Below are 12,915 nucleotides of genomic sequence, written 5' to 3' on the forward strand. Positions count from 1 at the left end.
CCAAAGACATCCAAACTCTCCTTGACTGAGGAGAAAAAGCAGCTCTGATCCTCTTCAACCTCTCAGTAGCTTTCCACACAAAATCCCACCACATACTGATCGCAAGACTCCACCATATCGGCATCCAAGCAGACCACTCAGATGGATCACCTCCTTTCTCACCCAAAGAAACCAGAGGATCCACCTACCACCTTTTACCTCTCAACCCAGGTAGAGCACCTGCGGTGTCCTCCCGGGCTCATTTTTCAGCCCCACGCTCTTCTAAGCATTTATGACCCTGCTGGCCAGCATAATCAGATCCTACGCTCTCAACATAATTTTCTACACAGATGACGTCCAACTCATCCTCTCTCTCACCACCAGAACTAGTTTCCACAGATGCATGACAAACTTAGCTGGATGGATGAAGAACAACTGCCTGCAGCTGAACACAGATAAGACAGAAGTACTCATCTTTAGCAACAGCAGCAACACATGGAATGACTCCTGGTGGCCGTCAGACCTATGAACTGCACCCACTCCCTCCAACCATGCCAGAAACCTCAGAATCATCATTGACAACAAGCTCACCATGAAGTCATAGATCACCACAGTCTCCTCCACCTGCTTGCCCACTCTGCGCATGCTATATAATATCTTCAAGTGGCTAGCCCATCACACATGATGCACTGTGTCACAAGTATTCTTCTCCAGTCAACTGGCCTATGGCAATGCCCTCTACATAGGAATCGCTGCACACCTCCAACAGAGACTTCAGACCATACAGAACACAGCACCAGACACATCCTTGGCCTTCCCTGATGAACCAACATCACACCCCACCTCAGGCAACTCCTCTGGCTTCCCGCAAAGTAAAGATACCAATTCCAACTGCTAACCCACACACACAAGTCTTAACACAACCAAGGACCTGCCCACATTAACCACCACCTAAACTTCTACCAACCGTTGAGAAGACTATTCTCCACCCCCCTTTCACTTGCCCATACTCCCTGCATCTACCAAAGCACGAGTGGAGGATGGTCCTTCAATCATATCGCAGCAAAGACCTGGAACAGCCTCCCCAAGCACCTCCTGACCATCACCTCACTTCTGGAATTCCAAAGGACCCTCGAGACCTGGCTGTTCGAATAAGCCTCCAGGACCTGCATGCGCCTGGATACTCTATTGGGTGTTTAGCCAACCTTTCTAAATCCTGAATAATTGATTGATCAACACTTTGCTCTTCTGCAAGTGGCAAAAAATGCTACAAAGTTGTTCAGAGTGTTGATACACTATTTAATTAACTAATGTTCCGGGCAAAACTTATTTTGAGCTGGGAAGCAGCATAAAACTCCTACAAGAGGTGCTTTGCACTACCTTGTGCTCTTTTGCACTACCTTATATCATGAGGCCATCCCATGAGTGGTACATGTGCATTCCTGAGCTATCGCCCAGGGATTGTGATACAAAGCCATGTTTGCTAAAATTGATAGACAGGGTTTTGTTCCAAAAAATAATGCCTCCTTAAGGTAGGTGTTCGTTTGAAGAAGTTAGTTCTTCCAAGTTTTCAAACACTTAATGGGTGATGCACACAAAACACATCCAATGTGTTAGAAATGTAAAACTTTGTTTATGCATACGATTTCATACTGGAAGGGTATGTTTCCAAAACAAAGACTATTTTAGAAAGCAAGCCCAACCATTTGCACTGCGGTACATAGATGTGTGTGTTGTGCCAGTAGATTGATTGCGCACTAGTGGGGGATGAGGAGCAGCAGTTCTGTATCTTAGTAAATGTGTTTCAGTGCTGCTCTCTCCGTGTAGCGCATTGAAGCACAGCAACTTTAAATACTGTTCTGCGTTTTACGAACTATAGCAAATGTGTCCCCTGGTGATTTTGCATTTTGCCACAATCCAGCTTTTTCGATCAATATTTCCTTTCTGCTCCCAACCTGCTTATTAAATTCTCAACAGTCAGCTTTCCCACCTCATAGAGTTTTATAGCTTCTGGTCTGCGGTTAACCAAATGCAAGCCCAAAAAACCTTATTTAATATGCTGCACATGTTTACTGTGTCAATTTACTTACCAACACATTTAGGAGGTGACTGCCATTTCCCCCGTTTGCACTGAATGTCTTTTGATCCACTCATCTCATAGCCGTCTGAGCATCTATATTGCAAGGTATCTCCAGAATAATAAATTTCAAACTCAAGAAGAGGTTCCCCATTTTCAATAGAAGGAGGCTGATTACATATCTTCTTTTCTTTAATTTCTGTGACACCAAAATAAGCCAAAGTGAGACTAATTACAAAGTCTGCATGTGAGTACACAAGTAATTATAAAAAAATATAAGAAACTAAAATCAAACACTAAAAACTGGGTCAATATTCTGACAGGTCTAGGTTCACTGCGGAGGATAATTTGAGATTACGGAAAGATATTCATCTTTACTTCAGAAATTCTACTGCTGAGGCAGTCTGTATTTGAGTTGTGGCTGGTGATTATTGAAAGCTTAGGGAAGGTAACATATGGCATGACTTCCAGTGAGGGAAGCAAACGAACACAAATTCTACGAGGGCTTTGGACCTTCTCACCCTGAGAAAAGTTTGAAAAATGGGGACAAATTGTGCATTTAACCCACTATATTTATATTCATATGCTGAAAGGCAATAGCCCCAGGAAGGGCACACATAAATATTTGCAAGTACTTTTATGATGTGCTAAGCCAATGAAGATATATATATATATATATATATATATATATATATATATATATATATATATATATATATATATATATATATATATATATTCCTCCACTTAGCGAGCAAAGACGGCTTGCTAGTAAATTAAGAGGCACACTCGGAGCTGTTATACAAAGCTTGAAATGCTTTATTCGGTGCTTTCAGTTCCTCTCCCCTCCAATTCGACAGACGCGTTTCGCCTCGCGGCTTTTTCAATGTCGATTACCCCTTAGTGTTACAACCATTTTAAACCCTCCCTTCACTTTCATAGACATGGAAACAAATGATGGACATAGTATCAACCAACCAGACATCAGTTTAGTGGCGGCCATCTTATAGTGGGTAAAAAATGCAATAAATTCATTAACATTCTGAAAGTGCAAGTGCTCAAAGTAAATCAATGGTGAATATTACTAATTAATTGAATTCACGATTAGAATACATTCATAAAAAACAGGTGTTTTAATTTTGTAATGGCAACTAATTATCAGCCATAAACATTACATGTAATATATCACAAAGCCTCAGCAGATGATATAGTAGATAAAGTGAAAAGTTCGTGGAATCAAAGAACATTATCACACAATGTCAATATGTAATTTAGCCTGCTGAAGTGACAGAATTGAGCCCTGAATGGGCAAGTGATTCCCAAATATACATAAATGTATGTCCAGTGGAGAGTGCTACATTAAGTATAATACAGTTCTAAATTCATGTAAAGTAGCAAAAACATACGGAACGGTTCAGAGGAATGAAAAGGGTATACCAGTTATCATATCACTACATGTAAATCTGTGTTTTTCTCATATAGACTGAATACCCTGTCTTATCACACTGGCATGCTGGATCGATATCAATATGACACAGTCTTAAGGATGTGAGTTAGTCCAGATGTGTCCAAAGCTCCTCATCATTGTTGAGTCCAGCCGGACTCATGCTTTGGAGTTCTATAACATAACAAGACTCTTTGGCTCTAAGTTTTCTCAATCTGTCTCCCCCTCTTTCATGCTTTTCTACTCCATCGATACAATAGAATTGCAATAGATCCCTATTGCTTTGATGGTATATTTCAAAATGTCTGACGACGGGGTAGGTGAGGTCCTTATTCGAGATAGCACGCATGTGTTCTAATATGCGTTTTTTGGTAGGATTTTTGGTACTACCAATATATCTCTTGTTACAGGGACAGATGAGGCAATACACTGTGTATTCTGAATTGCAATTATAAAACTTATTGATGGTTCTAATTGGCCTAGAGTCACCTTGACCACTTTCAAAACTCGTAACTTTTTTTACTAAATTTACAGGCCTTGCACTTCTTGCAAGGGAAGAAGCCATTGATTCCCAGTTTGTTTTTAATGGCTGTTGGTTTAGTAAAATGGCTGTGTATGAGATGGTCGCCAATCGATGGATATCTTTTATACGTGATGGAGGGACGTTCTGAGATGTGTTTTTTCAGAATGTTATCAGTTTGAAGAATATGCCAATTCTTTTTAAAGATTTGGACAATTTGTGCCAATTTCTCATTGTATGTAGTTATCATACGTACAGTTTGATCTTCAATTTCAGTTGGAGCAGTTTTTATTTTTTAGAAGATAATAACGTTTTTCTGTCAATTGGCTGTACTTTGAGCTCGCCAATTTTCAAATGTCCTTTCTTGTAGCCCCTGTCTGTGAAACGTTGTAGTGCATGTTTTTTAGCACTGTCATAGCTCTTATCAGTGGAGCAGTTGCGCTTAAGGCGCAAGAGCTCACCATATGGTATACCCTTGATAAGGCTAATAGGATGATGGCTATCTGCGTGCAAAACTGCATTGCCCGCAGTTGGTTTCCTAAAAAGACGGGTGGCCAAGACATTATCCTCAATATAGACCGGAAGGTCCAGATAGTTGACTGTGTTATCACTGATGGTCCCTGTGAACTTAAGATTTAGTTCATTATTATTGAGGGATGCGACATATTCCTCAGCAGAGGACCGATCGCCTCTCCAAATAATAAACAGGTCGTCAATATATCGTGTCCAAAGCACGATCCAATCCAGCCACTGGTCATTTGCATCCCCCCAGGCCACGTGCTTCTCCCACCAGCCTACGAAAAGGTTCGCATAGCTGGGGGCGAAGCACGTGCCCATAGCTGTACCCCGGTTTTGTAGGTACAGTTGTCCATCAAAAACAAAGATGTTATTATTAAAATATATATATATATATATATATCACCAAACCACTTCACCCAAAAAGGAAAGCGCGGAGGCCAGAGGGGGGTCCTTTGAAGAAAACTTTATTTCAAAGCAAAGCCATTCAGGCAGGTGGCGGCAAATGCATTTCAGCTCCTTCCACCTTCATCAGCGCCCTGCACCCACCAGCGTCCAAATGATTACCAGCTGTTGTGCTCCACCTTTGTAGCGGTGATGTCACTGGCCCAGATAGTAGTCCATTCAACTGTTAGAGTCCTCCCACAATGTAGCTGACTCCAACCCCCAGAATGCACATGCCATGTGCACACAGGGTGGTGGTGTGGGGAGCAGAGAAGAATGCTGCTAAATCCAGCGACTAAGAACACTGCCGGTTGGACCCTCATTTGCACTGCTAAGCTCCAAAGTTCCTCCTTGGGTCCCCTCGGGCTGTGACGGCCGACAAACCTCGTGTTGCATTTACGCGGGGGCAGCCATGAGGCTCACAGCACCCTCACGAAGGTAAAACACCTCCTGCCGCATATGACCCACTCAGCTCACGGCGGACACCGGATTCCTTGATTCCTCAAGCGCAAAACGTACACCGCAAGCAGTGTGCTGCCAGCTTCTGTCCGGGTCTGAAATGTCACAGGGCCATCCGTACTGCGCTTCTGGCAACGCGCAGATAAAATCACCAAACCACTTCACCCAAAAAGGAAAGCGCGGAGGCCAGAAGGGGGCCCGATGAAGAAAACTATATTGAAAAGCAAAGCCATTCAGGTAGGTGGCGGCAAATGCATTTTGTGTATATATATATATATATATTTCGTGTATATATATATAATATATTACCTACTGGCGGTCGCCAGTAGGTATATATAGTTAGGATTTTTTCTCTATGGGATTTTTGAAAATTCTATGTCTAATAACTTTGGCGTTTGTGGACGGAATTGGCTGAAATTTTCAGGAAAATGGCACATTTTATTTCTGAGCAGCCCCTGAAAATTTGGGGGGTGTTCGTCAAGGGGGGGCGACAAAAAAGGGGGGTCCCAAAACGCGTTTTCCCAGGTTAATTTCCATAGGGCGGTTGGCCTCACTTTTAGCTCGAATGGCTGAATGGATTTGCATGAAACTTGGCAAAATTGTAGGGACTGTTAGCCCGATGTGCCTTTGCTAGGTCTCAATATATGTGCTCCAGTGGATTTTGATAAATTAACATTCAAAAAAATATATATATCTGTGACAGCGTCCCGGTTAGCGCTCCGGTTCGCGTACTTTTCGCGTAACGGAACTTTGCGAAGCGAAGCTGATTGGCTCTCCGGTGTCTGTCAACATTCTAAACAGTCCGGAGCGGCCGCCATCTTGTCTCTCGGTAGGATCGAGAGACAAGAGGAGGCCAAAACGAAGGGGGAAATGACCATAAGGGGGCATAGTAGATCCTCCCTGACCCCCTAGGTTTGATGTGGAGGTTTTAAAAGGGCCCCGCGGGGCAAAAAAAAAAAAACAATAAATAAATAAAAATAGGTTTTTTTGCGTGGGGTACGCTTTTGTGCAATGGGCGGTGGTAATCTAAATGATGAGGAGGGGGGGGGCAGCGTTCAAAGCACATCAGCGTGTATAAACACGAAAATGTTTTTATCTACCACATACTTGACTTATCTCTCTGAGATGCATTCCCTTGTGTTTCGGCAATGGTAGTCTGTTCATTACATAGATCGGCCGAGGGCGGTAGTATTTTGAAAATTCTATGTCTAATAACTTTGGCGAGTATCATGGGTAACATTATTTCGAAGCGTTATTAATACAATAATCAATAATGAAAAATCGATATCAATAGGGTTGTCCGTATTCCCAGTCAGTACCCTTCCACGCCCGCCATGTGCACAAAGGCCGCATACATCCCCCATAACGTCAAGGCTAAGTAACTAGTACGTCATAAGGAGTTGCAAGTCGCTCCCATAGTGGCGCCATTTTGGTCGAGGCCAGGCAGGTTCAGAGTATAGTTCAATGTCTCCAGTAAGTAGCGTCAGGACCAGAATCCTTTTCGGCAGTTCTGGCTTCGTCATTACGAGCACTAGAAAACAAGACATTCTGGGCAATACCACCCTTGACGCAGCCCTTTATTCTACAAGATGGTGTCTTTCAAAAGCCAGGGGTATAGGAGTATGTAACAAGCGAGCCATTTAATTGAAAAAACTAAACGTGACAAACGGTTGCAGGATCAGTGAAGGTTGTTTTAATTGAAAGTATAACAGGATCAGTTACAATAAAATCGTTCATACGCACACCATGGGCGAGTATCATGGGTAACATTACTTCGAAGCTTTATTAATACAATAAACAATAATGAAAAATCGACATCATTAGGGTTGTCTGTATTCCCAGTCAGTACCCTTCCTCGCCCGTTATGTGCACAAAGACCGCATACATCCCCCATAACGTCAAGGCTAAGTAACTAGAACGTCATAAGGAGTTGCAAGTCGCTCCCATACTGGAGCCATTTTGGTCGAGGCCAGGCAGGTCCAGAGTATAGTTCAATGTCTCCAATAAGTAGCGGCAGGACCAGAATCCCTTTCGGCAGTTCTGGCTTTGTCATTAAGAGCACTAGAAAACAAGACATTCTGGGCAATACCACCCTTGACGCAGCCCTTTATGCTACAAGATGGTGTCTTCCATTCAGAAAATATTGTTGGCAGCATTTTGAAAGGAAAGATAAACGGTCGTTCTCCTAGTGAGTCTCACATTGTTACATTTATGAAGAATGTTGAAGAGTAGTATGTTGAAAATCTGAAGCCATCGTTCTACAAACTCTCAACCAGCCTTGGATGGAAAAATCCTGAAGAATGTACAAACTGAAAACCAGTTTTTGTTTGCATAGCATCAGCAGCAACACTTGAGTCAGCTTTGTGTGAAGCCGCCATCTTGATCCAATCAATACCGTCCCCTTGCACACATTCAGGGACCAGGCCGCAGGACGTGTCATCAGGTCAAACGGATTGTGGGACAAGGTCCAGAATGGAAGAGTCACCAAAAGGCAAAAAGTTCCGCCGGACCCCGGGAGCCGGCTGCCAATGTCGGGGGCGATCTTAGGCCACAGCAGGGCAACAAGACTTGGGGAGGGGGCAGGAGCCAAGCGCCCCCTCCCAGTCCACGCCACCACACCGCCTCTCGGGGGCCTCCGTCAAGCGGTTCAGGGAGGCACCGCATCACATTGCTTTCCAATGCAGTCAGGTCCTCAAACAGCCCCCACTTACTTTGAGAATAGTGAAGCTGTAGCAGGTGCAAATGAGCTTCAGACAGTGTTACAAGCACTGCTCGGAACCCTCAACTATGGCACCCAACATCCAGGACTTATGCCATTTGTGCAAGGCAGTGACATTGAAGCATCTCAGGGACCAAGCAACATACCATGTCCAGAGTCCTTCCTACAGCCTGTGCCTTCCTTCTTACCTAGTTATGGTTCTTTCACTCCCACTCCAGGCTTTTAGTCTGTGGATGGAAAACCATGAACCTACACTCACCTATGAAAATCTTACTATTGATGCTTGACTGAGGCCAAGGAGATCAGAGTGCATGTCTGTGTAAGGTGATGTACCTCTGGGGAGACAAGGTCCAGAATGGAAGAGTCGCTGTATCGCAAGAGTGGGTGAAATTTAGCCGGATGGCGGGTGAGACGCTGTAATAGCAAGAGCAGGCGCAATTCAGCTGGCCGAGAGAGACTTGGGGAGGGGGCAGGAGCCAAGCGCCCCCTCCCAGTCCGCGCCACCACACCGCCCCTCGGGGGCCTCCGTCAAGTGGTTCAGGGAGGCACCGCAGGCAGCTGTTCTTCAGATCAGTGGCTCTCACCGGCAAGGCTCCCCTCCTTTAGCAGCGATCGTTGGCGCTGTGGTTGTGGCCGGAGGCCCCGCCTAGTCAATGCCCCGGCCTCTCCATGTCGTAGGCCGCAAGAGTGGGCGCAACTCTGCTGGCCGAGCGAGAAATACCGCCCCCCTGCACACATTCAGGGACCAGGCCGCATTGCGAGGGCACCGCAGGACGTGTCTTCAGGTCAAACGGATTGTGGGACAAGGTCCAGAATGGAAGAGTCGTGGTATCGCAAGAGTGGGTGAAATTTAGCTGGATGGCGGGTGAGACGCTGTCATAGCAAGAGCAGGCGCAACTCAGCTGGCCGAGAGAGACTTGGGGAGGGGGCAGGAGCTAAGCGCCCCCTCCCAGTCCGAACCAATGAAAAGTGTTATTTTTAGGTCACATGACCTAGCCTTACATCATTAGGAACCCAAAAGTGAAATGAACCAATGAAAAGTTTTATTAACAAGTCACATGACCTGTTATGCTTACGTTACGCGCTCCGCACTGCGCCCCGGATCGCTTCCGGGTAGCTGCTTTTCGCGCCTCGCGCACCGGAGCACTTCCGGGTGCGCTAACGCGGCACGTCATATGACAGAAGGGACAGGCAACAAGAACCATCAGTCAAAGAGGGGAGGGCAAGTTCATCTCTACCAGGTCACGTTGGGGCTCCACCGGAACTGATCGAATTGGTAGTCTACAGTGTTTCTGGATGTTTCAGATTGAAGCTGGAGTCAGCATGAGAGCATTCCGTGGCCACGTCGTGGCCATTCCGCGAGCAATCATGGCAGTCGCTCCCCACCGGAAGTCTGCGGGAGTCGGGGGCCCCGGTGACTCTTGTAGAATTTTCAAGGCTGAGGGGACGCTTTTGGGAATGGGGCCCATGCCCTAGCAGTCAAGCGTCTGAGTTCCAGGGTTGCCCAGAGCCATCCTTGCAGGCCAGGCCCAAGTCTGTGGAGCCGACCGCCATTTCCTGAGCTCCGTGGCAGCCGCCTCTCGCTGTACTGCAAGAGTGGGTGAAATTCATCCGGATGGCGGGTGAGACGCTGTAATAACAAGAGCAGGCGCAATTCAGCTGGCCAAGCGTGGCCCTGTGCCGCAGGAGCGGGCGCAACTCAGGTGGCTGAGTGAAGCGCTGGGGTGTAGCTGACAAACCTCCACCTGGGGAGGTGGGGGAGGCTCGTTCGTGCCGCCTCTCCCTTCCAGTGCACCCCATGCCGTCTCCTGGTGCAGGTATATGTGATGGTTGGACCAGGGCACCGCAGGACGTGTCTTCAGGTCAAACGGATTGTGGGACAAGGTCCAGAATGGAAGAGTCACCAAAAGGCAACAAGTTCCGCCTGACCCCGGGAGCCGACCGCCTATGTCAGGGGCGATATCAGGCCACACCAGGGCAACAAGACTTGGGGAGGGGGTAGGAGTCAAGTGCCCCCTCCGAGTCCGCGCCGCCACACCGCCCCTCGGGGGCCTCCGTCAAGCGGCTCAGGGAGGCACCGCAGGCAGCGGTTCTTCAGATCAGTGGCTGTCGGCAGCGATCGTTGGCGCTGTGGTTGCGGCCGGAGGCCCCGCCTAGTCAACACCCCGGCCTCTCCATCTCGTAGGCCGCAGAGTAGTCGGGGAGAAATCCCGTGAACGGCAGCATGCATTTGGATCGATGTTGCAGCAGGCTGCCATGTAAATAGTTATTTAATAAAACGCTTTCCCTGTTACTTTGCTGGTGTGTTGTATATATTTATAATATTTGCATAGGGTTTGTCGTTGTTTTGGGCGGGGTGGGCGGCGGAGCCGAGCTGTCTTGCAGCCATCATGGCGTCGAGCTCAGTTCCTCTCACTAGTTTCATATTTCTCATGAGGGGTTGTTCCTAATGTTTCTATTTTAGCGAGGTCAAAAAGCGATCCCATTAGTGGCCTACTGATTTTGCTTGATTCCTTTTGTTGTTTCTAACGATTTTTCACTATCTGCAAAGACTAAACAGAGTATTGCGACTCTGTGCTTGTTTGTAAATAGAGAATGAACCAAAGAGAACCAATTCTAAAACAGTAAATGCTTGGATAACAATCAATCAAATGAAGAGGGAAGCAGGCACGACGGATTACACATTTTTACCTACCACGTACTTGACATTTTAAAGCTTTTGATATTTGCTATTAAAAAACCATTGAAATTCACTGAAAAAACCATAGGTTATAGACCACATATAGTTAGGAATTAGCATTTACAAAACCTTGAAAATTCACTGAAAAAACCATGGGTTATAGACCATATATAGTTAGGAATTAGCATTTACAAAACCTTATTTTACTCAAACAAAACCATTGAAATTCCATATATAGTTAGTTGCACTAACTGTATATCGCACACCCGCAATCCACTGCTGATGATGTCACATATTACATCATTCATGACATGGTCAGTGACATCACTGATGACATCACTGATGACAACTCAAATGACATCACTGACAACATCACTGATAATATCATTCATGTGATAATACGATGAACCTCTTCAGACTCTAATATAACCTTAGATACAATCAGTGTAAACAGACACTCACAGATTGTCACTCATCCATGGAGTTACTCATACATCTAGTCAGTCATGCAAAGAATCAATCACACCTCCATTTCCTCAACTATACAGTTATACACACCTTACTAATTCAAACATATTCTAACACATATTTACTCTCCTATACGATCCCTGATACAAGTTCACAATGATCCATACAGCCACTCACACATTCATTGGCTCTTATGCACGGTTATATATGTCAACTCTCACATGTACTGTGTTTTACATATGTACTTACTTTGACATGTTGCACTGAGATATCCATTCACTCACCAATACACTCATGCACACAGTCAACCGCCCATGCAGCTGTTTCCACACGCACTTTTGAACCCATACATCTAGTGAATCAAATGCTCACACATCTATGCACAGAGTCATACACCTCCCAGCCACTCACACACATACTCAGTCTTGCATACAAATACTTGGGCAACCAATGAATGTCCCATATAGTTACTCATATAGCTACTGATTAATACATTCAGCAGTTTACAGAACAACAGACATAATGATGCACAAATTAAGACAGTTTAGTCACTAACCCATGCACTCAGTGAGACACATTTAATCACTCTCTCATACAGTCAGTCATGCACCTACTAAATTCTTCATCCAGACACTTATACATCCACTCATTCTTCAATATGTAAGACATATTTTAACTTTACAGAAACATACAGGCATTGGATAATGTCATCAGTGATGTCATTTGAGTTGTCATCAGTGATGTCACTGACCATGTCATGAATCATGTAATATGTGACATCATCAGCAGTGGATTGCAGGTGCGCGATATAGTTAGTGCAACTAACTATATATGGAATTTCAATGGTTTTGTGTGAGTAAAATAAGGTTTTGTAAATGCTAATTCCTAACTATATATGGTCTATAACCCATGGTTTTTTCAGTGAATTTTCAAGGTTTTGTAAATGCTAATTCCTAACTATATATGGTCTATAACCTATGGTTTTTTCAGTGAATATATATATATATATATATATATATATATATATATATATATATATATATATATATATATATATATATATATATATGTATATATATATATTCACTGAAAAAACCATAGGTTTCACACCAGTTATAGTTAGGAATTAGCATTTAAAAAACCTATTACATTCACTGAAAAAACCATAGGTTTCACACCAGTTATAGTTAGCTGGAAATTTTACTGACATAAAACCATTGAAATTCCCACGTTATAGTTAGTTGGACTCACTATAACTTGCGCGCCTGCAATGCACTGCTGATGACGTCACATATTACATCACTCATGACATGGTCAGTGACATCACTCATGACATCACTGATGACACCATCCAGTGAATGTGTGTCTTTCTGAAAAATAAATATGTTTTATATATGTATACGTAAAGTCGATGGAAGAATAAATGTTTAAATAAGTGTCTAAAAGGATGTTTTGTTAAAAAAAATTGATTGGTTATCTGGCTTATTAAGTGTATCTTAGTGAATACATATATTAGCGAGTAATATTTAAATATTTAAATATATGTATCAGTGTTTCACTTTGTGTATAAGTGGCTGCATGGGTTGGTGAGTAGCTGCATGTGTGTGTA

At 44.3% G+C, this 12,915-nt stretch overlaps 1 protein-coding gene across 2 annotated transcripts in view; it reads right to left on the minus strand.

Moving 5' to 3' along the window:
- F13B (coagulation factor XIII B chain) overlaps nt 1-12,915 on the minus strand; it is a 286,489-nt gene that overhangs the window by 203,342 nt on the left and 70,232 nt on the right. For both annotated transcript variants that reach the window (XM_086955282.1, XM_086955274.1), the window contains one exon: nt 2,070-2,255. In XM_086955282.1, coding sequence (XP_086811408.1) covers nt 2,070-2,255 — 186 coding nt within the window. The remainder of the gene's footprint in view (nt 1-2,069; nt 2,256-12,915) is intronic.

Source organism: Lissotriton vulgaris, chromosome 1_1 (assembly GCF_964263255.1).
Source record: "Lissotriton vulgaris chromosome 1_1, aLisVul1.2, whole genome shotgun sequence".
Lineage (NCBI taxonomy): Eukaryota > Metazoa > Chordata > Amphibia > Caudata > Salamandridae > Lissotriton > Lissotriton vulgaris.